The 26,146-nt window shown below is 38.7% G+C and overlaps 2 protein-coding genes across 4 annotated transcripts in view; both read left to right on the forward strand.

Moving 5' to 3' along the window:
• Positions 1 to 1,104, forward strand: part of MEGF10 (multiple EGF like domains 10) — a 97,795-nt gene extending 96,691 nt beyond the window's left edge. For both annotated transcript variants that reach the window (XM_061377409.1, XM_061377330.1), the window contains exon 25: positions 22 to 1,104. In XM_061377409.1, the coding sequence (XP_061233393.1) occupies positions 22 to 182 (161 nt within the window). In that variant the 3' untranslated portion in view covers positions 183 to 1,104. The remainder of the gene's footprint in view (positions 1 to 21) is intronic.
• A 5,448-nt stretch (positions 1,105 to 6,552) lies between these two features.
• The window catches only part of PRRC1 (proline rich coiled-coil 1), a 28,265-nt gene continuing 8,671 nt past the window's right edge, over positions 6,553 to 26,146 (forward strand). The window contains exons 1-6 of one of the 2 annotated variants that reach the window (XM_061377120.1): positions 11,659 to 12,316; positions 14,030 to 14,158; positions 15,552 to 15,659; positions 17,922 to 18,064; positions 21,882 to 21,984; positions 24,751 to 24,914. In XM_061377120.1, the coding sequence (XP_061233104.1) occupies positions 14,050 to 14,158; positions 15,552 to 15,659; positions 17,922 to 18,064; positions 21,882 to 21,984; positions 24,751 to 24,914 (627 nt within the window). In that variant the 5' untranslated portion in view covers positions 11,659 to 12,316; positions 14,030 to 14,049. Of the gene's footprint in view, positions 6,692 to 11,658; positions 12,317 to 14,029; positions 14,159 to 15,551; positions 15,660 to 17,921; positions 18,065 to 21,881; positions 21,985 to 24,750; positions 24,915 to 26,146 lie in introns of those variants that run through there. The other variant, XM_061377208.1, reaches the window with a different exon arrangement.

Genomic DNA, 26,146 nt, shown 5'->3' on the forward strand with positions numbered 1-26,146 from the left:
ATGTGCTTTCTTTTGTCACAGAACCTACGGTGAGTGTTGTCCAGGGAGCATTCAGCAGCAGTGGACGTTTCAGCCAGGATCCTTATGATCTTCCAAAAAACAGCCATATTCCGTGTCATTATGACTTGCTACCAGTTCGAGATAGCCCCAAATCCTCTGCAAAAGGGGTCAGCAGCGAATGACTCCAAAAGCTGATGTGTAGCACAGTGGGACTCTGAAGGGGCAAAGTGGCATGGCTGTGCTCCTTCCTCTAGTTCTACCATCATATTTGGCTCCTAATCTGTCCAGCAGACAATTGCTGTACATTAAACAGAATCTCAACATGAGGTTTGTATTGTGTATACAAGTGACAGATGGACAAATGCCACACTCTGGGGATCCTCTTCATGCTTTTTCTTTTTCATGACAGTAAATTTTATAGAAACAGGTATGCAACACATTTATACTGAAATATAATGTATACTAAAACATTAGTTTGCAGATCAGTGTTGATAACCACCCATTTCAACAGTTTTAAATATAGACTTCATGTTTGTCACATTTAAGTACTCCCAGGACACTGCAATTTACCAAATACCACTTCATATAGGTGATCTGATTTACTAGTTATGTAGAAGAAAAACTGCCTTGCCAAATTTTACCTTCCATTCTGATCTTTAGTCAAGACATACTAAGAGACAAGATCTGATGGGGATAAGTAAGCACAATTCTGCAGTTTGGGAAATCCATCATTACATGTTTTTGTCCATTACTGTTGGTAGGCATACCACGCTTGAATAGTTTTGCAGATAAAATCATTGTGTACATCAATATTACATGCCTCAATATCTCTTGGTACTGCAGCACCAGTCTTCAACGAATCTTTTGCTACTGTTCATATGTTGCAGTTCTTACCACTGTTTCTGCCGTACACAAATAATCCATAACATATCACTAATCACTTCAGAAATATGTAACTTAAATCAGTTTATTTTTGTCACCGTGGACTGATTATGTAAGGAGTGGACAAAGGTGATGACTGCTGTAAATCTTAACTGCAAGGAAGGGTTTACATTTTATAAACAGGTAGTAATAATGACTGTAATATAGAATAAAAACAGTAAAGTGTTGTTTTCTTTCTTAGAAATAACTAAGCAATCTCTGTGCATATTTGCTTAAAAGGCACCTTTTCTTTTTTATAGTTGATGTAGGGAAACATGCTTAAGCTGGTCTTTTGCATTGCTAATAATGTGCTCCCCATTCTTCATTAACTTGTGTCTCCGTTTTTACGCTGCGTGTCTGTGTTTTTAGTGATCTAGCTTGTAACTGCAAAAGTACTTCACTGTGTGTCCACTTCTTTTGCATTTCTGCTAACTGGACTTTATTTTATCTGGTTATAGACAACTCTGTGCAGGAGGACAGTACTAAAGTAAGAATTCCTGTCATACTGATCTCTGTCAGAGGTAGTTAGCATAGTAGTTTAACTTAAAAAATTAACTAGGAAAAAAAAATAAATCCAAACCAATAAAGTGTTTTTGTTGAGGGTAATAACAAGAATGCAGAAAAAAAAGTAAAAACTAGTCCCTCTATGAAGTTTAGCACATTCTGTTAACTGTATGGATGAAGACAATCTTTCCAAAAGGCTCCTGTTTCTCTCTTCAAAAGAGTCTTGTTTTTTAAGTGCACAATTCAGTGGAAATTAAATTTGCCAAGGTATCCATGTATTGAGGGAAAATTGTTGCCCAGACATGTCAGCCTAAAAAAAAAATAAAAATGGTTGATATAGGTTGGACATTCTCTTTCAGTGAAAAGTTATCTTTAGAAACCTAAAAATGATGTCAAAGTATTATTTCAGCTGCTGTTGCTGTCAGTGATGTTACCTGCTAAACATGGTCTAGTGGTACTCTGTAGCTTCTTGTGAATAGCTTGTCCTAGGGGTTGGTGTATCCCCAGTTGATGAAGAAAGGACACAAGTGGTTGCATTGTATGACATATAATGGAAAGCACTAGCCCTCTTTCTGCATTTGGGGTCACATTTTGGCACATGAGACCTGTGATAATGACGACAGGAAAGGCAGTCAATAGGTTAAGAATTTGGTGTATGTGCTTCCCAGTTTAGCACAGGGAGTGCCACAACAATTTTTATTGTTACATCTGGACTGTAATACAGTCTGAGACAAAGTATTATCACTATTATGAGAGCATTGACATATTCTGAAGAAAATCACAACCAGTTGCCTTTGGAATACTAAATGCAACAGAGGATCAACTGGAAGAAAAACTGGAAAAAAAAATGGATTATTATTTTTGTTTTTTTTTATTAAAAGGAACCCCAGAGCTGAAATGGAAATACAGTTTGCTTTTAGTTGTTGTCACTGAAGTGGTGATAAATGAGAGATCTGCCACTGAAGACATCATTGCGGATGTGTCCAAGCCTGAGAATGTATATGCCTGCATGAAGTGCACCGTGACATACTTGGTTCTTTCTAGCCATGAGCACTGGCTCTTTTGCAGTTCCCTGGGCATTTCTTATATATATATTTGGAAAAAAACAATTTGATTATCTTTGCATTTTGCAAGTACAGAAATTAACTACAAGATTTCAAAAGCCAGTTACAATTTAATTCTTCTGTAAGGCAAAAGTATTGATTTGGTTTGTGTGCATATAGATAACATGTAGAGCTACTGGTATATACTTGTGCTTGTACCTTATGAAACAGACTTTAAAATAAAACCTTTCTTCTCTCAAGCCATGAATAGCAAATGCTGTATTTAGCAACTGTGAGCTCAAAAAAACTTATTTTCTTCCTGTGTAAAATTTGGAGACCACAGATGATCTTCATAATATAACCAGTTCCTTTTTCATGTGAAAAAGAGCTGATTACAATTGTTTGGAAATTTCCAGTATGTCACATATCCTCAAGTGATATATTCAGCCAAATATTTGTGAAAACAGATGAGTTTCTGACAATTTTGCCTATTTTGTATGTTCTAAATATACACATTACTAAAGCCTGCCTTTCTATTTGTGGGTTAAACTCCTGCTGCATAGTCAGCATTAAGCAATACATGCATATATCTGAGCAGGATTTGCAATACACATTGGTCAACTAAACAGCTTGTGAATTTATTTCAGTTAATGATCTTTGCTAGACACTCAGAAAACAGACTGCCTGCAGGGGCAATGTATTCTTGTTAAATGATGGCAGTGTATCACTCCAAAGGAAAAAAATGCATGGGACTCACACTAGCAATCCTGCTGTTTCCTGCATGGCGAGGGTGTATACTCTGCTGTCAATTTAAGACAACCCCAACTCAGTCCTCACAACTGACACACAGCCCTCTTTATATCACAGCATGCTCTTCAGAGAACTTAAATATCTTTGAGCATACATTCTGTACTGTCCTAGACACAATAATTTTAGCAAACACCATCTACTCAGAGAATTGGCTTCACCACAGACAGTAATCGAAAGAGATGCCTTGCCTCTATATATTCACATTACAACAAGAAACATAGCATTGAAAATGGAAATAGCTATCCCTTAGCAACTTATCAGTTTAATGAAGTGCAAAATGCTGCACAAAGTTAACAGCTGGTTTTAAAGTAAGTAGTGAGTATAAACTTTAGGTTTTAAATAATGTAGGCATATTAATTCTGGTCATTTAGAAGCATCATAAACCTCAAAGCTTTTTACTATATCAAAGATTTTTAATCACAACACACTGTTACACATAAAATTTTGTTCTTATCTTGACGTGCTCAGAAAACACAAATTAATTCTAATTGGAGATGTACATGCAGATTAGAGGAGAAAGATTTCATTGTACTCATGCTTTCTGTTGAGACAATCTGCAAAGTCAAGTTTATACTGAAGTTGGGATGAAATCAAGAGTGGGGAACATGTTATTTAAAATATAGTGAATTTTTCAAGTACTGTGACTTCAATTGAAATTTTTATTAGAGATGTGTCCAAATAATAACCCTTAAACTGAAGCTCTAAAGTCCAGACTAAAGAATACAGAGCTAATTTTGACAAAAATGCTTTATACTAAAAATTTTATATATAGTAGTTAAAATTACTAAATACACAAGGGTGCATGTTTGTTAATTAATGTATAGAAAATCATGTAATTTGGTACACTCCTATTAGTGCTACAGCACTGAACCTAACTCTTCTATGTCCAGCTTTTTAGCCCACAAGACTTCACTTTGATATGATTGAACTGCAATGTATTTTTAAAGAAAACCTATCAAGTATGCTTGGCTTTTTTTTTTTTAGCTGTAACAAAAAAAAAATGTTTTGTTGTGAAAATATATCTATTTTCCAAAGATGACTGATGTTCATCATTCTGCCCTTCACTACCATTTATTTCACTTCACATACTTGTAGGTTAATGTAATAAAGTTTCTAATGAAAGAAATACTTTGATTTTTTTTTCTTTGTTTTTCATTTCCTTAGGATGGAAATAGCATGGTAAATATAGAAAATATTACCCTTGTTCATGCTGGACCACCAAGTAATATATTTTATTTTCCCTTTTTTAGAAAGCAGGTAGTTTATGAGATGCTATGAAGAAACTCAAGGCTGATACTGAACTATGGAACTTCTGTGATTACTGCCTGTTCCTGCAGGAATTAATTATCTAAACAGGGTGATGCTTTCCAGCCTGTCCCTTGAATACTTGATTAAGATGGAGACCTGTGTTGCCAAAAGCAAGGCATTTTCCCTTTTTGTTAGTGCATTAGCCTTGGATTAACCCTTAGAAAAACAGTTAACCAAAATACAAACACAACTTAAAAGGGGTAACATACATAATTCCTTTTTTATTACTCTGACCCCCAAACATGGATCTACAACACTGGCTACAGGTAGATGAAGTGAGAATTTTTTCTTTCCTATCACAGGTTAAGGATGAGAGACTGGCATTAAGAACTCATACTAGAAACATAGAGTGGTTTGGATGGGAAGGAGATGAAGGTAGTCTGTGATGCAAGCCCTTGACACCCTGTGGGAGTGAGCAGTGGAGCCCAAATGGCTGGCGAGCAGTGCTGGAGCGCATGGAGGGCCTGTGGGACTTAATCCTACAGTCACCCAGGGAAGCACAAGATGTTGCTGAGTGAACCAGATGTGCCTGGAGACATCTGCCATGGCCACAGTGACCTGACATGGTCTGAGAAGACACAACCGAGGCCTTGGTGATTGGCATGGAGTACTTAGGCAAAGCACAAAAGAGAGGGGGATGGAGTAGTCAGTGGCACTGCAGTAACCCCAGATGCATGTGCTGGGACTGCAGTGTTAGTGGGGTGAGTGCCATAGGAATGAATGTGCTGCTGTGACATCTCTGAGCGATGGGTTCTGGTATCCCCAAGTGGATGTTTTGTGACCATGTATCCCTCGCTGCATTTATTCGCTGAATCTCACACAGATGGCTTATGCCCTTACTTCAGCTGAGCAGTTGGTGAGGTTTGAAGCCCTGAGTGAGGCCTTGGTGCTAGTGTGCTTGGGGGCTGTTCAGTGCAGCTCTCCATGCCTGACCCCAGCTCTGTCAGAGGATTCTCACCAGTTCGGCCAGGTTCAGGCAGCCAGTAGACCCCCAGAGCTGTGCTTGCAGCAGCAGAGATGAGCTGGGTGGGGAATCCTCACCTGGGATGGTGAGCTGGGTGTGTTTCCTTTTTAGAGGGACCTGGGCATTTCTTCCACCCTCCCCAAGCCAGTCAGTGACCATGGCCTCTCTTCCTTTCTAGTGTGATGCCTCATGCTGCAGTGGCAATGAGAGTCACCTTTACCACAACCCCAGCTCACTTCTGCCTATGAAAAGCATGGCTGCAGAGCTGGACAACTGCTGTCCAGCCTGGAGAGCTGGGAGGAGGCCAGGTGTGTACTGCCATGCCTCCACCAATTCTATCCATGCATCCTGCATTGCGCTAAAAGCAAGCCTGAGTGCCCCCTCTGCAAGAGGACTATCGTTTCTATCATGCCTTCGGTGCGGGCTGATGACGACTTTGAGGCGCATGTTGTCACACCACCTGCGGCATCATGTGTCAGCAGCCGCCATGCAGGAGCTCCATAACCATCCCACTGCTCACAGCCCTGCAGCAACAGAACGACGGCTTATTGTACACCAGCAGCCCAGATGGCTTCCAGCCACACACCTGGCTCTTCCTTTACCAGCTCACTTAAACCCCGTTCTGCCCTGGCGTGCAAATGTAGCGGGGGGAGAGCGGGCAAAATGAACTCACGCACTGAAACAGTACCGCTACCCCGCGGCGGTCAGGGACCGCCAGCTCCGCAACCCCTCCCAGCTGCAGCCCGCCGACGTGGCAAAAGAGGCGTCCCACTCCCTGCGGCCGCCGTGTTGGGTGTCTGGAGCAGCGCGCTGCTGCGGGACGCAGAACGCGGACCCGCAACCCCCGCCAGGGGTAGAGGAACATGCCGCCACGGGGCGCCCCGCTGCATGGCGGCAATACACGGGACGGGGGGGGTACGGACGAACACTGCCGCTAGACAGCTCTGTAGGAGACGTGGCAGCACGGGGCGGGGTCGCGCGGTGGGGTTGCTGGGAGTTGTAGTTGACGCCCGTCGGTGCCGCCTTTCATCGTCGGCAGGGCCGGGGCTGTGGCGTTCCTGCAAAACGAGCGCGGCCGCCTGGGCCGCGGCGCGGGGAGACACCCGGCGGGAGGGCTGGCGGGTTCTGGCGCTTGAGCTCGGTGAGGCCGCGTGTCGTGGCGGGCAAAGCGTACACACTGGCACCCGTCGTCCCCGGCGGCAAGGAAGGAGTGGCTGAAGGGCTGGGCTAGGCCGGGCTGTTGCGGGCGGCAGAGTGCCTTCCCTGAACTTCCGGGTGGCGGCTGCGGCAGTAGGGTGTCGTTGGGTCCGAAGCGGCTGGAGGTTAGGGCGAAGGGGCCGGGGACGAGGTGGGAGGCTATGGCAAGCGGGCAAGGGGGCCGCTGAAGTGTTCCCGGAGCGGGAATGGGGTGTTTCCGGTGCGTGCCGTGTCCCTCCGTCTGACCTGCCGGCCTAGGCCGCGCCGCTGCGGCGGGCTGTCATCGCTGGGGCCGTGCCCCCCCACTGCCAGCCCCAGCGGGCGTGTGCGTGTGTTTGAGCGTGTAGAGGCCCCCGTCCGAATTCCTGTAGCCATACACAGGCACGCCCTTACCTGTCGCTTTTCCCTCTTGGACGGTACGTTTAGGCTGCGTAGTGTATGCCCCTCACCGGGCTCAGCCTTGGAGAGCAGCCAGAAGCCTGGCCGTGCTCTGGGCACCATAGCTTATTCCGCGTGTTTAGAGCCATCTTGCTCTTTTAGGGCAGTAGTGGCTCCTGTCCTATCTACTGACAGGAACATGCTCTGGGGCTTGTCATAAGGTAGGGATTATGGACAGGTAGGAGACCTTACAGCAGGACTCATTGCTGCCTCTGTCACTGGTGGCATTGCAAGCAAATGCATGTGGCAGCACTCCATCGAATTTACAGTTGGCTAGTTCTAGTGCCTTGCTAGGCCATGTCTAAGTTCAGCTCTTCTGAGTCATTCTCAGACCGACCAAGCTTCTTCCAGGCACTGTAGAAAGTTGGATGCCTGGCCTCAGGGCTCTTGTGCTCCAGCCTTGCAGCTATGGATGGAAATGCTGGTTCTGGTAAACCCTTGTGGTCTGAGCTTGAATTGGCATCGTAGTGGAAATCCTCTCATTTGAGTATCTTGTTAGTATGTGATAGAAGAGATGTTCCATGAGGTTCATTAGTCCATGGAACTATATAAGCTTCATGATATTTGAAAACGTGCATTTGATAGGAGGGGTGCATGTGGTCTAGAACAAATCCTGACTGTTGAGAGTGGCACTAAGAATGTGGGAAACAAAATAATCCTCAGGGATTGATCAGGAAGCTTTTAAAACAGTGGGACTTCCTAGTTCTGATGAAGTATTTCTATGGACTATGATAACTGTCTGCAGTAGTCTCAAGACGAACCACTTCTGGCATGTCTGGTGTTTTGAGGTATCTTGGTGCTGTGTAGGGTCTGCAGCAGAATCTACTAGATTCTGCTTGATAAATTTTTTTAATCTTTTTTTTTTTTTTAGGTGAAAATGTCTCAACAGTATGCTATGAATATAAAACAGGTATAGGACAGTTCTGTTGTTTTGTGATTTTTGTGTGTGTGTGTGTGTGTGTGTGTGTGTGTGGTTTTTATGCTTTTGGTTGGTTGGTTTTTTTTGTGTGTGTGGGAGGGTTTTTTTTTCGGTTGGTTGGTTTTTGTTTCCTTGCCTGCATAGCCCTCTTTAAGGCTTTGGACTTTAGAACAAGTCATTTAACACCAGGTGATTAAACTGATGATCCCCATATGCCCTTCTTTTGGCTTCAGGGAGACTCTCTCTGTCTTCTGGAACTTGCCTGCATTTCGCAGGCTGGAATCTGATGAAAATATTATCCCTGTCTTTGTGCTCCCCCTTTCTAAAATGGAATAAACCAATGTGAAGGGTTTTTCAGATGAAACTTTAATGTACTAGCAGTTCAACTCTGGTTTTGTTTAGTTTTAGAACGTTATCTTTTTGATAGGTGTCATCTTCAGCTTAATAGCTGAAGACTTTTGTCATGTTTTTTCTTGCTTTCTTCTAGTCATTCTGTTTTTTTCCCTCTTGTTTGTATCTCTGTGAGTTGTTGGGCTTTATCTCCCCTTTGGTCTCTCCTGTTGAATCTCCTGTATGTGCCTGTGAATCTGTCTATCGGTTGATGTAACATTTTATTTGAAGAGGTGGTTGCACTGGGAATGGCTCCAAACAATTTATTTGTTCAAATAAATACATAAATGTGCTTTATTCTGAACAGCTTCAACTTGTGGCTAGCCATTAACAATTTGTGTAACCAGTACTGTTACAGTTAATTAATCGTAATAGGTAGAGCTGTTTTCAGGAGAAGTTTAAAAGCATTTGAATTTAGTTTTCCAGCTGTGGCTTTTTTTTCACTTTAAGTTCAGGTTTGAGAATAGTTTTGCCTCTTTAGAATTCTGAAGTATTGTGGAGTGGGTTACTTGTTTTTTTTTTTTTTGTTGTTGTTTTTTTGGGAGGGGGTTGGTGTTGTTTTTTTTTTTGTGTGTGTTTGTATGTTTTGTTTAATTAGCAATACAAAAATACAAGAAGGGGTTAATTAAGGGTGACTGAAAATATGTCCACTATAAATTCTAAAGTATGAATGATTTCTAAAGAATATGTTTTTACCTATGTGAGATTTGCTAATCTCAATTTGTAGGTAATCATACTGTTAACTGTGATTATCTTTATTTTGGAGTGATAACCTGAAGAATGGTTTTGAATATGGTTATGCTGTTAAGATAATTGCAAAAGACTAGTGCAAAGGTGATTACCCACTATTAAACTGATTTAAACAGTTTTTCAGTTCAGCCTTTTAATCTTTAAATCAAATCATTTTATTCCTATTTTAACATGAGTCATGTTAAAATTTTCAGTTGGAACTTAGGCTGGGTTTCCTTTCAGTATACACAGGCCTTGCATTTGGGAATTAGGTTAATGGATGAGATTCAGCTGGTAGGAGTCTGTGTAGTATAGTTACTAGACAGCTATGGATATACCTAATGGTTCTGTGATTTAAATTAAGCGCATGCCTTGCAAATCACAAAATCAGGGTCAAAAAGCAGAAAAAGCCTTGACGTTTCATATAGTAACAAACCCCACTGAAAGCTATAGAGATGTTCCTGACGTACAGGTCAATGTAATTAAAAAGAGCAAAACCCCAAGAATTCATTATTAGGTTCAGATTCCCAGAGTGCAGTGGTGAAGGAGCAGAGAAGAGACAGCATCCCAAAGCATCAGGCTGGATGTGGTCCTGAGCTAGTTGAAGATGTCTTTTGAAGGTCCCTTCTAGCCCAAACTGGTCTATGATTGTGACATACTGTGTATGCTGCCTGTTTGCGTTATGTGGGTTTAACATCATCCTTTTAGTGTCTCCGTTCGTACTTACAAAGAGTAATTTTTAAACCAAACAAGTGATAGAAGCCAAACAAAATTCGTGCTTGTACATCTTCAGTGGGTTATTTTGAGAATGACTGATTGTTGGGAATGTTTTTTTCTATGCTTTTTGTTGTTTTTATTTTACGTATCTGCATAAGCCAGGATTTTCTTCTAGCTAGATTATCAAATTGGTGACATTAATTTATGGTCACAAATCACTAGATGGCAGTACTGTTGTTATTTTCACTTAAATGTACTTCAGTGTGCTTGTCTGTCTCAGAGTTTCTCCTTTGTTTCTTCAGTTTAGTAATACAAAGTGTTCTAGTTTGAGGAGGGCACGAAAGTCATTTTCTTAAGAAGTTAGGCTAAATTTTCAGATGCCGCTTGCTGCAAATTAGGAGGTTGTGGCTTGGACTACGAAGTATTATTACTTTCTTTTTTATGTGGTTTTGGTTTGTCGTTTGGTTTTTGTTTGTTTGTTTGTTTGGGGGGGTTGTTTGTTTGTTTATAATGACTGAGAAGACAGACCAGTTCCACAGCCAGCAGTCAGGCATTAGGGATTGGTAGGCTGATTGTACTGGGGAACATTTTCGTGCATCTCTCTGCAGAGAAGTTAGAAACTCTCATTGGAAACTGCTGAGGATGGAATCCTGTTAAAAGCCTGGGGTTGCTTGAGTTCCACTGCCATGTTGTTCTTCCACCATAATGCTTCCCTATTTTTCACATATAACTGGTTTCATAGGCCATTTAGATTCAAGTGTTAAACCATACATTATGTAGGATGAGTTTTAATTATATGTAGTGCTGGATTCTTTCAACACAATGAGCTATTAGCTTCCAGTTACACCTATTCAGCGGTTTGCTGTCTCTTCCTTCTGTATTTTCCTTCTTCCATATCTTATCTTTATCCTTAAACTTCTTTTTAATTATTGTTATTGTTATTTGTGTGTTTTCCTGCAGGGCATGCAGGCTACAACTAGCTTATGTTGAGAACTAAGTGTGTAGAAAGCTGTTATTTGTGGAGGCTTCACGTTAGTCCCTACCATGTCAGGACTTCACAGTGAGATTGATGGTTGTGTGAGGGGGTAAAAGGAAAAGAATATGGGGACATTTTGGCTTCAGGGTTCTCTAATTGGTATGGGGATGGGTAGATGGAAAGGGAAAAGAGTGAAGGAAAAATTGAGAGTGGGAGGAAAATACTGCAGGCTATTGTGGTTGTGCATTGTGTGAGAGGATAAATGAATTTGTCTACTATTTCAGTGTGAAAAGTAGAGTTCATCTTTTCCCCAGCTGGTGGTAAGAAGCCAGCTGATTACAGTGGTCAATATATGAAAGAGTACTAGGGTCATAGAATGAATTTAAGCCAGACACAAGAGAAATAGCAGTATGCTTGTGACTGGACATCACTCTGAGAGTATCAAGCTTACTCAGACACACTGCCTAATGGTGTGTACCTGAGCCTGCAATGACCGAGGGAATGGGAATAAGCTTTACAACTGGCAGGGTTCCCCTCCTGGGCTTCCATCTCCTGTCCAGGATGGATTTACAGATGACTGGCTTTCCCAGAGGCTTACAAGTGAGAGGAGATTCAAATTTTAAGTTGGCTCCATGTTTGTTTGTTTGTTTGTTTGTTTGTTTTTGGTTTTGGTTTTGTTTTTTTTGTGTGCGTAATTATATTCCAGCGACTGACTCATTTTATGCAAGTTTGGGATTGCTGTATTTGTTTAATAGCTACTTCATTTTTCACATTGATAATAGAGTTAATAGAGTGAAGCAACTATAGAGTTACTTCCATTTATTCTATTTCCTTACTTTGCAGACGTCAGTTAGATTACATTTGGGGTAGCTTGTTCCTTCCTCCCCTGTTCTGCCCCTCGTCCTTCCAATAGCTCTGCGAAGCTTCAAAAAAGCTTTGTACAGAGTGTTTTGAAAAGCCTGGAACTTTTCCAGTCATTCTGCATGGCCACAGTATTTATTTTAAGTAGTAAGTACCTCTCAGCAGTTTTTAATCATGGCATTAGGTGAAATAAAGGGGCAGATTGAAAGAGCCTTGATAAAATAAAATGGGTCTGGGAGGTTTTGATCAGTGATTATTTCAGCTGCACAATGGAAAGTTCTTTCTTGCTTTGCAGAGTATAATTGAAAGAATGACTTTAGAAATACTTCTTCAAGGGGGAATGTAAACTCATTTAGCTTGATTAAAACCATAATCTTATTGCAAATTCTTTCACTTAGTGAAGTTTAACAGAAGACCGTGCAGTTCTTTTCGAAGACATGATGAGATGTACTCGTTCTGCAAGGACAGTCAGTGCCACACCAAGCAGTTACTGACCTTTTCATCCTATTGGAGGAGAAGCTTTTAAACGAATTGAAGAGGTACTCAGAACCTAAAATCCCTCTGTGATGAGAGTTTTCATAAAGGGTGCTACACATAAACCACATTTACTTGCTTTCTGAGGCTGAGCTGAAACATTTAAGCTTGAATTGCTTGTGCAAAGCATACTGGTTTGTCAGAGGGAGATATAATTTGTGATTTTGATACTTGTATTTGGTTTTGAGACTAAGCTTTTCAAGATTAACATTGACATCCTTTCTGTATTTTTCAGCTTGGCAACAACAGTAATTTTTCCTCCATATCAAACTTGAATTGTATATACATTTAAATCAACAATGAGGCAGTTGGGAGGGGGTTGAAAGAGGAAAATCTGTATTTTTGTAAGTGCAGTTATTTTTATATACACATGGGTATTTTTATTCAACATGTTATCTAAGCCTTTTCCTCTGTAAATTGTTAAAGAGAATAAAGCTGGCAGTCCTCTGTAGCTGCTAATGTAATGGATATGGTGGAAAATGTTTGAATCTGTTTTTCATACATATTATTACTTGATACAGGATTGTTATTTCATGAAGAAATGTCACCTTGGAGTAGTACAAATCATTGCTGTCTAGTTTGACAGACTTGGGAGGAAGCACGGGGTTTTATTAGCTGCCTTTTCACAAACAAAAATCTCCATGTTTTCATTAAAGTCTCAATTTTTTCCCTTCTCCTATACCCTTTTACATTAGTTTTTAAATAAGCGTACTTAAGGTTTTTGAATAAGCATATAACTTTACATTTCTGGAAGCAGTGTATTTTAAAGGTTTACTCAAAAGATCTTAGAAGATAATTTCAACGTAATCCAGCCTTCAAAATAAAAACCAAAGCTTTCAATTACTTTCACTTCTGGTAGTGTCACCAGAACAGTATGGCATTTTACAGCAAGTGTTTGTACTGGAAAACTTGTTCAGTGTAAATTAATTTCAGTGTAATTTAATCTATGTTGGAAGTGAATTTCATCTGGTTTCGTTTAGCTTTTCTGGAGGCTTATTCAGCTGGTCCCAAAACAGTTCTGTTTGAAGGTGGACAAAGTTATGGTTAGAGCATAGGCCACAGGGTCTGAGTGCCTGGGCCGTTGCCATCTATGCTGCTGTCTGTGGTGTTCAGTAAGGTGTTTGCCCTCAGGTGTGATGCTCAGGAGCATCTGTTGAAGTGCTTAAGCCTCAGCAGGCTACAGCTTCTTGGGTAGTTGTGGCTCTTCACTGTCAGAAGAGGGAGACCTCTGTCCCCTGTCTTGCCTCTTGCCAAGTTTGCATTCTGTCATGAATCAGCTCTGAAAATAACAGTTCCTCGAGTTACGACAACTCAATAATGCAGCAAAATACTACCCCGTAGTTAAGTTTTTTTGCAATGGGATATGGGTTTTGTGAAGTATAATTACTTCTTTGGTATTTCCCACCTAAGTACTGCCAGTGTATATTGGAAACAATAACTGGGCGCGCACGATAAGGTTTTTGGAAAGAGGCTTGGAGTTTGAGGTATTATTATGGTGCTAAAAGTAAAGGGAAGATACAGTAGAAATCAGGCATAGTGGATAATTATGTACTTGAGAATTTTTTTTCTTTTTTCTAGAGTTGGTATTTTAATCACCTGCTCTGTTCAGGAATGTAAATTAATGTGTTGTGGCCTTTGCATTCTAATTTAAAATCTTTCCCTTGTTTCTCAAGATACGCTGTTTTGTTTGTCTTTTTTTTTTTTTTTTCTTCTCACAGCTTTTTGTAGCTGAAAGAAAATGATGGAAGAGAGTGGTATAGAAGCGACTCCACCTGGCACGCCCCCACCAAGCACAAGCACAGCAAGGGATGCTGCTGCCGCTGCTGCTGCTACACCTATCTCATTAGGTACAAAAATTTTCTCAGCATCTTGGTCACATTTATTCATGCTTTTTGAAGCACAGCAGTTCATCCAAAACCACTGCAATCAGCATAGTTACAGTGGTCTTCTCCAGACTAATTGGAAGAATTTCAGTTGTTTCTTAATCATAGAAGTGTGCTCATTACCTGACATGCATCTGACAGAATATATTAAATATTTTTTTATTCTTGAAACCTTTTAATGAAGTCTTGTGGATGCATCTGTGTTTTTTTTAAGGCAGATAATACCTTCCACTGCAGCGCACATTTAGACGAGCAGCGTAGAAGGGAATTTAAAACTAAAGAAATTTACAGTATTGTAGGGGATTGTAGTAAACCTGAATAATCACTTGGTTTTTAATATTGTGGGTGGTAATCAAAACACTTTACCTGATTTTTCAAGAATCTGAACACCAAATACTTTATTTTGTGATGCACCTGGTGTTCTCATGAGTCACACTAAGTGCAGTGGACTCCAGAGTGGTGTGCCCTCAACCCAGGGGGTGTGCAAAGCAATCCACAGGGGTGTGGGGAAAAAATACTAGACCTTCATTAGTATTTCTTGTTATTTGAAAAATAAGAAAGAAATCAAGCTTTGCTGGTACTTAATATACAGCTTGACGCTAGCGTCTTCACTCGATTCATATGTTGGGACATTTCACGTGTCATCAGGGAAGAGTGGGTGTTCCACAATGCAAAGGGATTGACAGCGTCACCATCACTTTCATTATGCTGCAATGCCTTGCAGTTTGTGTGCCTGCTCAAGACAATTTATAGTTTACGTTATCTAGTTTTAACTATATTAACTCTCACGACATGGACAAGTGACTCAAAAAAGGTTCCTGCAAAGAGGCAGTGCGTTGAAAATACTACTAATAATGTGAGCATGGGCAAAGCGGAAGAAAGTGAAACATCTGAGACTTCTCTGACTCCTAATATGAGCTCTTTGCCATTGTTTTTATCTTGTAGTGTGGCTATCAGTCTAATTGGATATGACATAAACTTGGCAAAAAAAATCAGTTTTTTGAGGACTGTTTTAAATATATATGGTATTGTTAATGATGTACCTTGCTCTAAGTGTACACTGTGTCTTGAGGTAATAGGTAAGGATAGTATGAAGCCACTATAATTAGCAGGACATCTAAAAACTAAGCAGAACACCAAAGCCTATTTTTTTGTTGTTTCTTTTTTTTTTTAATGTTTCAAATCATATAGTATGCATTTTCATAAGTCTTTATAAGCCTCTTTGGAAATTGCTTACTTAATAGTGAAGATAAAAAGCTATTTACATTGGGGAAACGCTCTTCCTGACATGGTTAAAATTTCTGAAATAATAAATGGGAAACACTATGGTGACAAACTAAATTGTATTCATCAGCAGATACTGTTGGAAGAAGCATAGAAAACGTTGCTGAAGATTTGAAGAAACAAGTATTAGAAGAGATGACACAGCATGGCAGGTTTCCTGTAAAGTTGCCTGGAAGTACAGGTGTTTCTAACATGTCTCAGCATACTGCTTTTGCTAAATTGTTACAGTAATAAAATATAGAAATAACTATTTTATTGTCAAATGCTAAAGGAGGGATGTGCAAGAGAAGATTTATCCTCAACAGTAAATGACTTCTTTAATAAAAGCAAAGTTTTTAATAAAACTGTGTAATTATAACCACAGATGGAGCAGTTACTCTGACTAGGATAAAAATAGATTATGGGGAATAATGTTACAGAGATATCGCCATATGTTAAATTTATTCGTTGCATCATTCTTTAGCAAGCTATTGCAACAAAGAAACAAGAGCCAGAAGTGCACAAAGTGCTACAGGACGTCATCAATGTAGTTAATGTAATGAAAATTAAATAGTAGGGTTTTTTTTTGAGATAGGGAGAGACTATGAATTATTTTTTCTTTGTATTGCACAAGGGTTTGCTGGTTGCCATATGGCAAAGTGTTTAAAAGAGTTGTTGAACTTAAAGATGGCATGAACAATTTTCTTTTACGTAAAGAGAAGTCTCCTAGATTTGCTGATGTTTCCTGTCATGACAAGTAGCTGTCACCAATGTGCTGCCTAGTATCTGTTTTAAAAAAAAAAAATGCACTCATACTTTGTCCCTTCAAGGTAAAGGTAATATTTTAACAAGGAGTGATGCAGTAACTACTTTTTGTAGGAAAGTCATGCTTTTGAGAGAGCATTTTAAAAATTTGTACTTGGAAATGTTTCCAGCATTATGCAGTCCTACTGCCATAAGCAATGCAAGTGTCATATAAAAGGTGTCACATCTGTACACATAACATTGCAAAGAGGACTTCCTGACCTATGTAAAAACATTCCAAAGAGTTTCAGTGGGGCTTAAACCCTTTTTCTTAAAATAAGAAGTTGCAATACCTTCTGATTAGTTTGCAAGAAAATTGATTGCTATCAGTGAAGATGGGAATTGCCAGCTGAATTTCAAGAAAACCTTTGCATGACTGGTTAGTGGGAGTTGAAAATAAGTAGCATGATTTAGTAAGCACAGAAAATGATGCACTTCTTCCATTTAGATCTCTGTACCTTTGTGAGGTATCTTTTCTAGCAATTCCAGCCATTAAAGCTGTGTCAGAATTGTCTGAACATCAAACCAAACTTTCAAATTGTAGTGTTAAAACAAGGTTTAAAAAATAAGGGGGCTTCTTCAATCACATTGCTCACGTAAAATATTATTAATAATAATTATAAAAATGTCAATAACTACTGACATGCTATATTATTATATTTGATAGTATATTAATAAAACAATTTTTAGTGCAAGCAAAAAAGTTTTTGTACTGTTAAATAATTAAAAAAAAAATTCCTCTTTATCATGTCCTTTTAACATTTGTATTGTGTATGTTTTGTGATACACATAATATACTACACTGTAGTGATATATGTAAATAATTTAGAAATTGCATGGGATTTGCACACTCACAAATTTTTTACTGATAAGTGTGTGAGATAAAAGTTTGAAGACAGCTGCATTAGTGCAGCTTGGCATATAGTTTACTGTCATTGGTGTTTAGGCTGAGACTAGTGAGATGCTTGAGCTGATCCAGTAGGTTACTGCTACAAAAAATGATAATTTCTATTTTTCTCAATTTTCTAGCTAAACTTGGTTTAGAGAGCAAAATTAGCTTATCTAAGAATCAGTTGAGAGCCATACTGGAAAATCTATTAAAATAGACTTGAGTAATGGGAGCAAAGGCTCATGCTTAAATTTTATACTTTTTGAGTTTCTTTTGTTTTCCTTTGAATTATGTAAAGCTGTTCATTTGCTTGCTCCTTTTTCTGTTGCTACTGATTTCCAGCCCTCAGGGTTAGAAAATTTCCTTCTTTTTCTTCTATTATGTGTGAGATCATTCCTATCTCTTTGTTCAGAGAGCAACACCCATTCCTCTTTTTTCTTCTAATGAGGGATTCTAAAAACTTCAATACAATAAAAAGCACTACTGTTAGACTAACTTACTAAGAAAAAAATCATTGTTTAATTTTATACATAATGTACAGGCAGTCTCTGTTCTAATAGCAGATATGGTTGAAGTCTTTCAGAGTAGTTATATCTGCTAACCTTTAATAAGGAGAATTGTTCTGGGGCCTTCGAGAAATGAAGTGAATCAGCCAAGTGTTCTGTTCTTCCTGCTCATTTTCTTGTTAAGCTATTGTGTGTTCCTACAGTATGATAAATTAAATGCAGCAAAATAAGAGAACACTTGTGATTTATTTTCCCCCCTTCCTAGGTGCTTTGGCAGATCCTATTACTCAACAAGCAAATCTGTCATCAGCTTTGGCTCCTGGAGCTGATTCTACAATCACTTTTCCTGAGGAGCATGATGACCCCAGAGTATCAACTGCCACGGGAGGGCTTTGGGGATTTATAAAGGTATGGGGTTTTGTCTGTTACACTTCATGAGGAATTACTGGTTTTACTTACCAGGAGACATATATTTTAAATGCATGTTGCTATAAATCTCTCTCTGGCCTCATATGCAAGGTGGCTGAAACTATGCTTTTGCTCTTCCTCTGTATGCAAGATGGAGGAGTGTACAAATGCTGGTGTTTTAGGTTAATATATTGCTGTGACAGGAAGATATGCATACCTAACAAGTTCTGTCACATGTTCTAAAATCGGGGAAGCTTTAGGACCTCTTTAAGACCTGAAAGCTAATTTTTGCTTTACAGTGACTGGATGTAGAAAAAGTTTGTTTTACCTCACCAGAGTTCTTTGTATATCATGTTTCTTTATTATTCCCTAATGAACTGAATTTGATTTCTGGGGGATACAGTCTTGCTTGTTATAAAACAAAAATGTCTCTTCAAGGAGAGGAAACTGCATTTTCTTCAGTTCTTCAATCAAAGAACAGTTTACCAAAGAAGTGTTTAAGAGATGTAGGATTTTTCTGTACTGCTGCAAGGCATGGAGTATATAGTGCAGAACGGATACTCCTTGTGATGTGATCTAATCATACAGAGGAAATAAGCAGCAACATCAACTTACTAGAATTTCATTAGCCTATAACCTTTTCGGAGTTGTGACAAATGTTACATGTAAGTAGAATCAAAGATTATGGCAAAGAGTTGTAAGGGCTACGAATGAATAGTGCTCTTCAAGAGCAACAGGTTTATTTTGTACTGTCTCATACTAGAAGTGAAGGAATAATCGACAAGATTGATATCTCAATGGATTTGCAGAATTTTGGAGTGGCTTTCAAGCCCTTTCAAGCATGAAGAGCTGGGAGAAAAAGTTGTGTGTGTTATGGCAGACTGAGCCCTCCGTTCCTCCAGGAATACACATCTTGGCAGTGATACAGTCTTAAAAAGCAAGAATAATCCTCTGTTAGTATGGTGAAAACAAAGTTGTTATGCTGCCCTTTTGAAGGACAGATGTGTTTTCATGATCATGGAAACACATCTTCTGTCTTCCTTTAAATAATGTCCTTCTCTCAGTTATGCACCTCTTAATATTCATAATAGATGGTAATGTTTCAGAAGGGAACATTTTTTTGGTAACATGATTCTGTAGCTGTTTTGAAAGTACCAGAGCTTGCCATTGCAAATTACTTGAAAAGCCAATCTGATCCATATTACTGTTGCCTTTATACCAGTAGGATCCAAAAAGTGTCCTGTTCTTATTTATGGAGAAAGTCCATATCACTGATTTCAATAGTAAAATACAGATTTTTGTTGAAGTATTAAGCATTCCATGTCCTCTCTGTGTTCAGTGATGACCTGTTTTTGAGAATGGCTGTGGTAGAAGAATGTGGAGTCATTAATTATATGAAACCATCAAGTTCTTTGTGTATGCAAGCACACATCAGAATCTGTGTTTCTTAAAGATCAGCCAGGATCTGGGAGACTAACTGGTAATTATTACAGAAATGCATCCTGGATTTCCTGGAAAAGCTTACACAGTAGTTGCAGCAGTTATCTTTATTTCTGTTCTTGAAGTAGTTTGAGCTATCCTTCTTCCTCAGGTGTTCCTAAGAAACCATACAGCTTTTTTTGCAGATTTCTTTCAAGCTAGATAATATCTCTGACAATTTAAAATTGACAAATTAATTGTCTAGAATTGAATGAGACTGTTTCAGTTCCTTTGAAACATCATCAAACATGGCTGAGTAGTCTCGTATCAGTTCCAAGACTGGTTTCTACATAATAGAAGGCAAATCTGGGTACTGTGGCAGTGATTGCACCTGACAGCTTGCGTATTTAACGGTTTGAGAAATGAAGACAGCCAGGACCTGTATTTTCGAAAGATTTGTATTTGTGCTCTGCCAGTCTGTGGAAGATTCTCTGTTTGAACCATTTGGATTTATGTTGACTTAGAACTGATTTAGATGGAAATTCCAAACTAAACTGCATTCTGTTTCAGTGTTGTGATAACTTAATATTTTGTATTGGTATAAAACTATGGATTATTTATCCCTATTTGTGCTAGGCTGATGAACATAAACACATCTTCCACAGGTAGAAGCACTCGGGAATCTGATTATCTTTGCAAGGTGTATAATGACGTTGTGTTAGTTAGGCAGGCAGACTGCTGATTGAAGAAGTACTGCTTGGCTTTGCATTATTGGAATGATACAAGAACTGGAAATTCATACTTTAAATGTTTCTGAGGATCTCGTAGTGCTCAGTTTTGTTAAAACAACAAAGAAATTTCGTGTTCTGGGAGAGCTGAAGGAGGAATTTAAACTTCCTTGTTCTTGATGGCATCCTGTGGGTACATGAGTAGTCACAAAAGTTTATGTATTACTCAGTGAATACTACCATTCAGAAAAGTCTTGTATTCGTGAGAAACAAGTGGCTATAGTGAGCTCTGGCTTGAAAAAGCTTAATTGTGTATGAGAGAGCAATTGTTTTGTTTTCTTTACCAAATTCTGCAGTCAGGCTTAGCGTTCTGCACAGCATTGAGAAGAGTGCCTAAACCCAGTGGTAAACTGTTTCAGTGTGAGACATAGGATAAGATAATCATCATTATTAGTAGCCAAACAATGTCACAGTGTCTGTAGAAGTGTAGGATTTTTTGTTTTCAGTTGGTTGGTCGTTTGGGGTTGTTTTTAAGCTTGCTACAAAGAAAGCATTCAAAGGTTAGATGTGGCTTTGAGCAACCTGCTCTAGTGGAAGGTGTCTCTGGCCATGGCAGAGGGGATGGAACTAGGTGATAGGTAAGGTCCCTTCCAACCCAGACCATTATATTGTTTATGGGAGAGAAGCTTGCTGAGCAAAACTTATTCTGAAATAATTAAAACGACTCTGATTCTACAGTTCTCTGGAGTACTGTGTAGTACATTAAGCAAGTGGAAAGATGTATGTGCACAGTGCTGTCCTGTGTAATGTTTGTCATTTAATGAAACAGATACAAGCATATGCAGTTTTAATATTGGACTGAAAACAGCCTGTTTACTGAAGAAGTCTGCTAAAACATTTCTGTGAAATAGTTTCCAGTGCTTTATCTTTCAGTGATTCAGCATAGGTATTTTTCTTCTTCCACCCATTGGTCTTACCTGAATTCAAATAAACTTTTGATGAGATACAGACATTAATTAAGACTATGCAAGAAACATGGCAGTGTTTGGGTTTATATTTAATGAATTTTTAGGTCTGTAAGCAAGTCAACCTATGACTTGGCTGGAGAATGTAGAACATTTTTCCAGCAATGTTAAAAATCTATTTATAAACTGAGGACTTCCAGCTCAATTGCTCTAGAAATATTTGTTAGTAATGAGCCATTAAAAATTAGATGCTATTGTCTTTAAGAACATTAGAAAAGAAGACTGTTCAGCTTGAGTTATCACAGTCTAAATCTAGGTACTTAGTCTTATGATACCTATAATCAGCATTAGGATTCTACAGGTTTTTTTAAATGTTCCAGAATAGAACTAGATCAAGTTTATTGCCCACTATCACCGGTGGTACTGCTTCTGCATTAACGCAGAAAAGGATGGTAAAGGTGATACTTGAACTTAATGTTTTAACTGAAAACTCACGCATTGATAGTCATATTCTGTAGTGTTTGTGCTGAGGAGTGAGATACAGTAGGTATTATGAAGTGTAAATGTGGTAAGAAAAAACACAAAGCAGCTTAATATTTGCTTTTTATTTGTTTTGGGTTTTTTTTAACTAACATTTTGAGTTTCTCAAGGAAAAAAAAAAACAAAACAAAAGATAATATGGAAATATGTTTTGCTTAAATTTAGGGTGTAGCTGAGAATCCCATGGTGAAGTCTGTTCTTGATAAAACCAAACATTCAGTGGAGACCATGATCACAACACTGGATCCTGGCATGGTTCCATATATCAGTAAGTATTTGTGGCAAACCATTAAGTAATACCTTTAAATGTTGGAGAGGTTAACATAAAAGCACACTACTTTTACACTTGAAGTTTGTGTATGTATGTGTTAACTCACAGTCACAATACTGTATTGATTTCTCAAGTGATTTGTCTGCTGAAGCTCATTTTGAAGGCTGGCTTTGTATGTGTGTCTTGAGGTTCATTTTACTTTTGTATTCTGCTGTAGTTCAGATAATGGCACAGTAATACCCTTTAATTCAGATTCAGATAGTGAAAGATGAAGTTAAAAAAAGTGAAGAGACTTCCCTATAATCCCTCTATGGCATATTATTTTCTCCCACTGTGTATCTGTTTAACCCTTATGGAGCTGAGTTTAAACACACCATATATATTCTGCTGGATCATGTGCTTAAATAGTACTGTGGAAGATGTTACATTAGAGCTAAAACAAGCCAAAAGGTAGGCATACTCTGAGAGGCATAGAACAGAGGTATTTACATAGCTTTTGAGACTTTCTTTTTTCTGTTGCACTTTTCTACCTAGTAGTATTTGCTTTATTTTTAAGAAATTTACCTGACTTGAAGCAGTTTCTGATTCAGTTAGTAAGAACTTTAAAATTCTAAAATAGTCTCATGAAGTCTGAAATGCACTGAGCCAGGAAGGAATAGCATAGTATTTCAGTTACAGTTTGTTGTGGTATTCAGCATTTTTTACCAGAGTACATTACATGTGACATATAGCCAATGTGAAATTTCTACTTCTTTATAACGGTGAAACAACAGACATAAATTGTCCAGTGTGACTTATTTGTTTTGTTTTGTTGGTGGTGGTTTTGTTTTGTTTTGTTTTGTTTTTTCCAGCAGTCTGGTAAGCAGTCTTCCTCCTTGGTTCTGCCAGTACCGCCCCTTGTCTGCATGTAGGTGAAACTGGTCATGAAGCTGATAAGACTGAGAACGAACTATTAAAATTTTCTTGCATTTTGTTTTCTAAGCTGTTTTTCAGGTGGACCTATTCTGTGATCTGATTAACCACATTTCTGCACTATTGTTCTAATCCAGTGGACAATATGTGGCATAAAAGGGGAAGATAGCTAAATTATTGAATAGTTAATTGTGTTACATTTAAGGGAAAATATCTCAGCAAGTGACTACTGAGGAGACAGTGGGATATGAAATCAGTGAGAAGGCCAGCCAGCAACTGAGAAAGTTTTTGAGTAGAAGGATGCAATGCAAAACCAGAGTAAATGTTGATTATGCACAAACTGGCAAACTGTATTTAAGGTTTCTATTGCAGTCATGACCATTCCTTTTTAAAATAGGATCTGACAATATCCAGTTATGGTTTGGATGTTTTGATACACTATTCATTGGATGGAATAACACTACCTAGAGGAAGTAGTTCTAATAAAATGCTTTGCTTGTAAGATGCAGTTAGAGTAAATGAATTCAGCAGTTATCTCAAACTTCTCTGAAGTCATGTTGTTAGGGAAAGCACCTGTATACATCTTGGCTATTAAAATACTGCCTTTTTTATAGTTGCAGGTTGTGGAGATAGGGCAGAGATTTGTAAACTTAGTATTTACTTCCTTCTAGAAATGTTTTAATTCATTAACTGTTTTATTCTAAAGAAGCTTAGTGAAAACTCTCCCTCTTTATGAAGATACTGTCATATGGAAGTAATTCAGAAATACAACTTTTTTGTTCCATAGATATTCCATAAATTTTGTTCCATAAATGTCTAAATCGGGATAAAGCTGTAGGGAGGCAGAGAGGCAATAAAATTCGCAGTCCACAGACACCTATAAAGTAATATGAGCCTTTCTTTTAAAGGTTAATAACTGTTCACTGGATTTTATGAACTACATCTGTATATATCTCTTTCATAAGGAAGACTTTGTGTGTCACATAAACATTCCTTACCCCTTTCCAGAACACCAAAATATCTTCAGGAATGGATGTCCAAGTTATTCTTGTAAATCCATTGTCATCTTAAATGAGGGGTATGGGTTGTTTTTTTTTTCAGTTGCTGAAACGTCAGTTGCTGTTGTCTGTCTTTCATTCTTGAATTAGTTCTTCACCTAACTTCTGCTTCCTACGTTACTTCTGTACAGTGGCAAAGAAAGAGGAGATCAACACTGAAGCATAGTTTTGTAAGAGACAGAGTGTATTTGAACTAGTTTATAATGTGAATGAGGAAAAAATACGTGAGCATCTGGTACTTGGCGCTTGTGAGGCTGCACTTAGAATCCTGTGTTCAGTTCTGGGTCCCTTGATACAAGGAAGATAGTGAGGTGCTGGAGTGGGCCCAGAAGAGGGCAACAAAGCAGGTGAAGGGTCTGGAGTGCAAGTCTTGATGAGGAACATCTGAGTGAACTGGGGTTGTTTAGTCTGGAGAAGAGAAGGCCCAGGGGGACCTTATCACTCTCTACAACTACCTGAAAGGAGATTGTGGTGATGTGGAGATCGGTCTCTTCTCACAGGTAACAAGTGATAGGACAAGAAATAATGGCCTCAAGCTGCATCAGGGGAGGTTTAGATTGGATATTAGGAAAAAATTCTTCACAGAGAGAGTGATCAGGCATTGGAACAGGCTGCCCAGGGCAGTGGTGGAGTCACTGTCCCTGAAGTATTCAAAAAACCATGTAGATGAGGCCCTTAGTGACACGGTTTAATGGTGGTCTTGGCAGTCCTCGGGTAATGGTTGAACTTCATGATTTTAAAGGTCTTTTCCAACCTAGCTGATTCTATGAATCTATATATATGTATTTTACAGAAACTGGGGGAGAACTGGACATAGTGGTTACTTCTAATAAAGAGGTAAAAGTTGCAGCAATTCGAGATGCCTTTCAAGAAGTCTTTGGAATGGCGGTTGTTACTGGAGAGGCGGCACAGTCTAACATTGCACCCCAACCTGTGGGCTATGCTGCAGGTTTAAAAGTAAGTTGATATGTAACAGTACTAAAGTACCTCCAATGCAAGGAGAGAGCATAGAATTGTTCACCTACAAAAATCTGATTTTCTGTAAAGGGGAGGGCAATTGTGAGATAAGTATACTATTTTTTTTTTAATTGCCATCTGAGTCATTAGACCAGTTTGAAGCTACTTGATGAAACAGTTTTAGGGTTTTTTGGGTTTTTTTTGTGTTTGCAAAGACATTCACAACAAATGATATTCATGTCAGTTTTCTTATACTGTCATCGATTGCCATCACATCTGTCATACATTGTGATAGTACTGTAGTTTCAAAATATAGCAGGCATTTCTTAGACTTACTAGCACACATGTTGGAAATGCTAGAAATTAAAAGAGTTTATATAATAAACTGAGTTTTCTCCCCACTAATTCTGTAGATCAGTAATAGTTTGATCAACACTTGTCAGGTATCTTCTCAACCAGATCTGTGGTATGTTTTAAAAGTGAGAATTCACTCTGCAGCCTTGCAAACAGTTGGGCTGGCTGCAAGTGTTATCAAAAGTTGTTTCATCAGATTTTAAAAATGTATGTGTTCATCAGGTATATTTATATGTAACTGCCCCCTGGCCAGTAACTAAAACCCTGAAAAACAATTATTTAATACTCTGCTTCTTAAATACAAGCAAATCATTTACTCAGTAAAAATAAAGTTTTCTCCTAACTGCTGTGGCAGTGTGCGCAGATGAGTAAAACCTATCCTCCTAGCAACATGTTAGCTTGATACAATTTTATGTTGAGATAAGGAGTATACTGTTCCTTTAACTGTTTAGCTACTGCAGGGTAGTAGTAGTATTTCTGTTACAGCTTCAGAGTAATGAGAGGTTTGGAGCAAATGGTACCTTCATCTTAGTTGGATAGGAAACGCAGGAAAGGGATTCTTTCCCTTACTCTTCCAAAGTTGGTCCAGTGCTCTTAAATGACCCAACAAATCTGCAAAAATGTCAATATGAGTAACAATCATATATACTGATGCTTTAACTAATGATGAAACTTGTCACAGTAACAGGTTAGGAATCTAGGTCTTTTTCAGGGAAAAATAATAAACTCAAAATATTTAATCAGGTTTATCATAGTTTTTGTTGCTGTTAGGAATTGCATTGTGGTTTTTCATGAGGTTTGGGGTTTTTTTGTTTATTTTTCTAATGTTGAAATAAGAGTAAGTTTTAAAAATCTTTCATGTTTTCTGTTTAACTTGA

Source organism: Neopsephotus bourkii, unplaced genomic scaffold, assembly GCF_033783945.1.
Source record: "Neopsephotus bourkii isolate Nb327-2 ecotype Australia unplaced genomic scaffold, CSIRO-AGI_Nbou_v1 NB_30, whole genome shotgun sequence".
NCBI classification, from domain to species: domain Eukaryota; kingdom Metazoa; phylum Chordata; class Aves; order Psittaciformes; family Psittacidae; genus Neopsephotus; species Neopsephotus bourkii.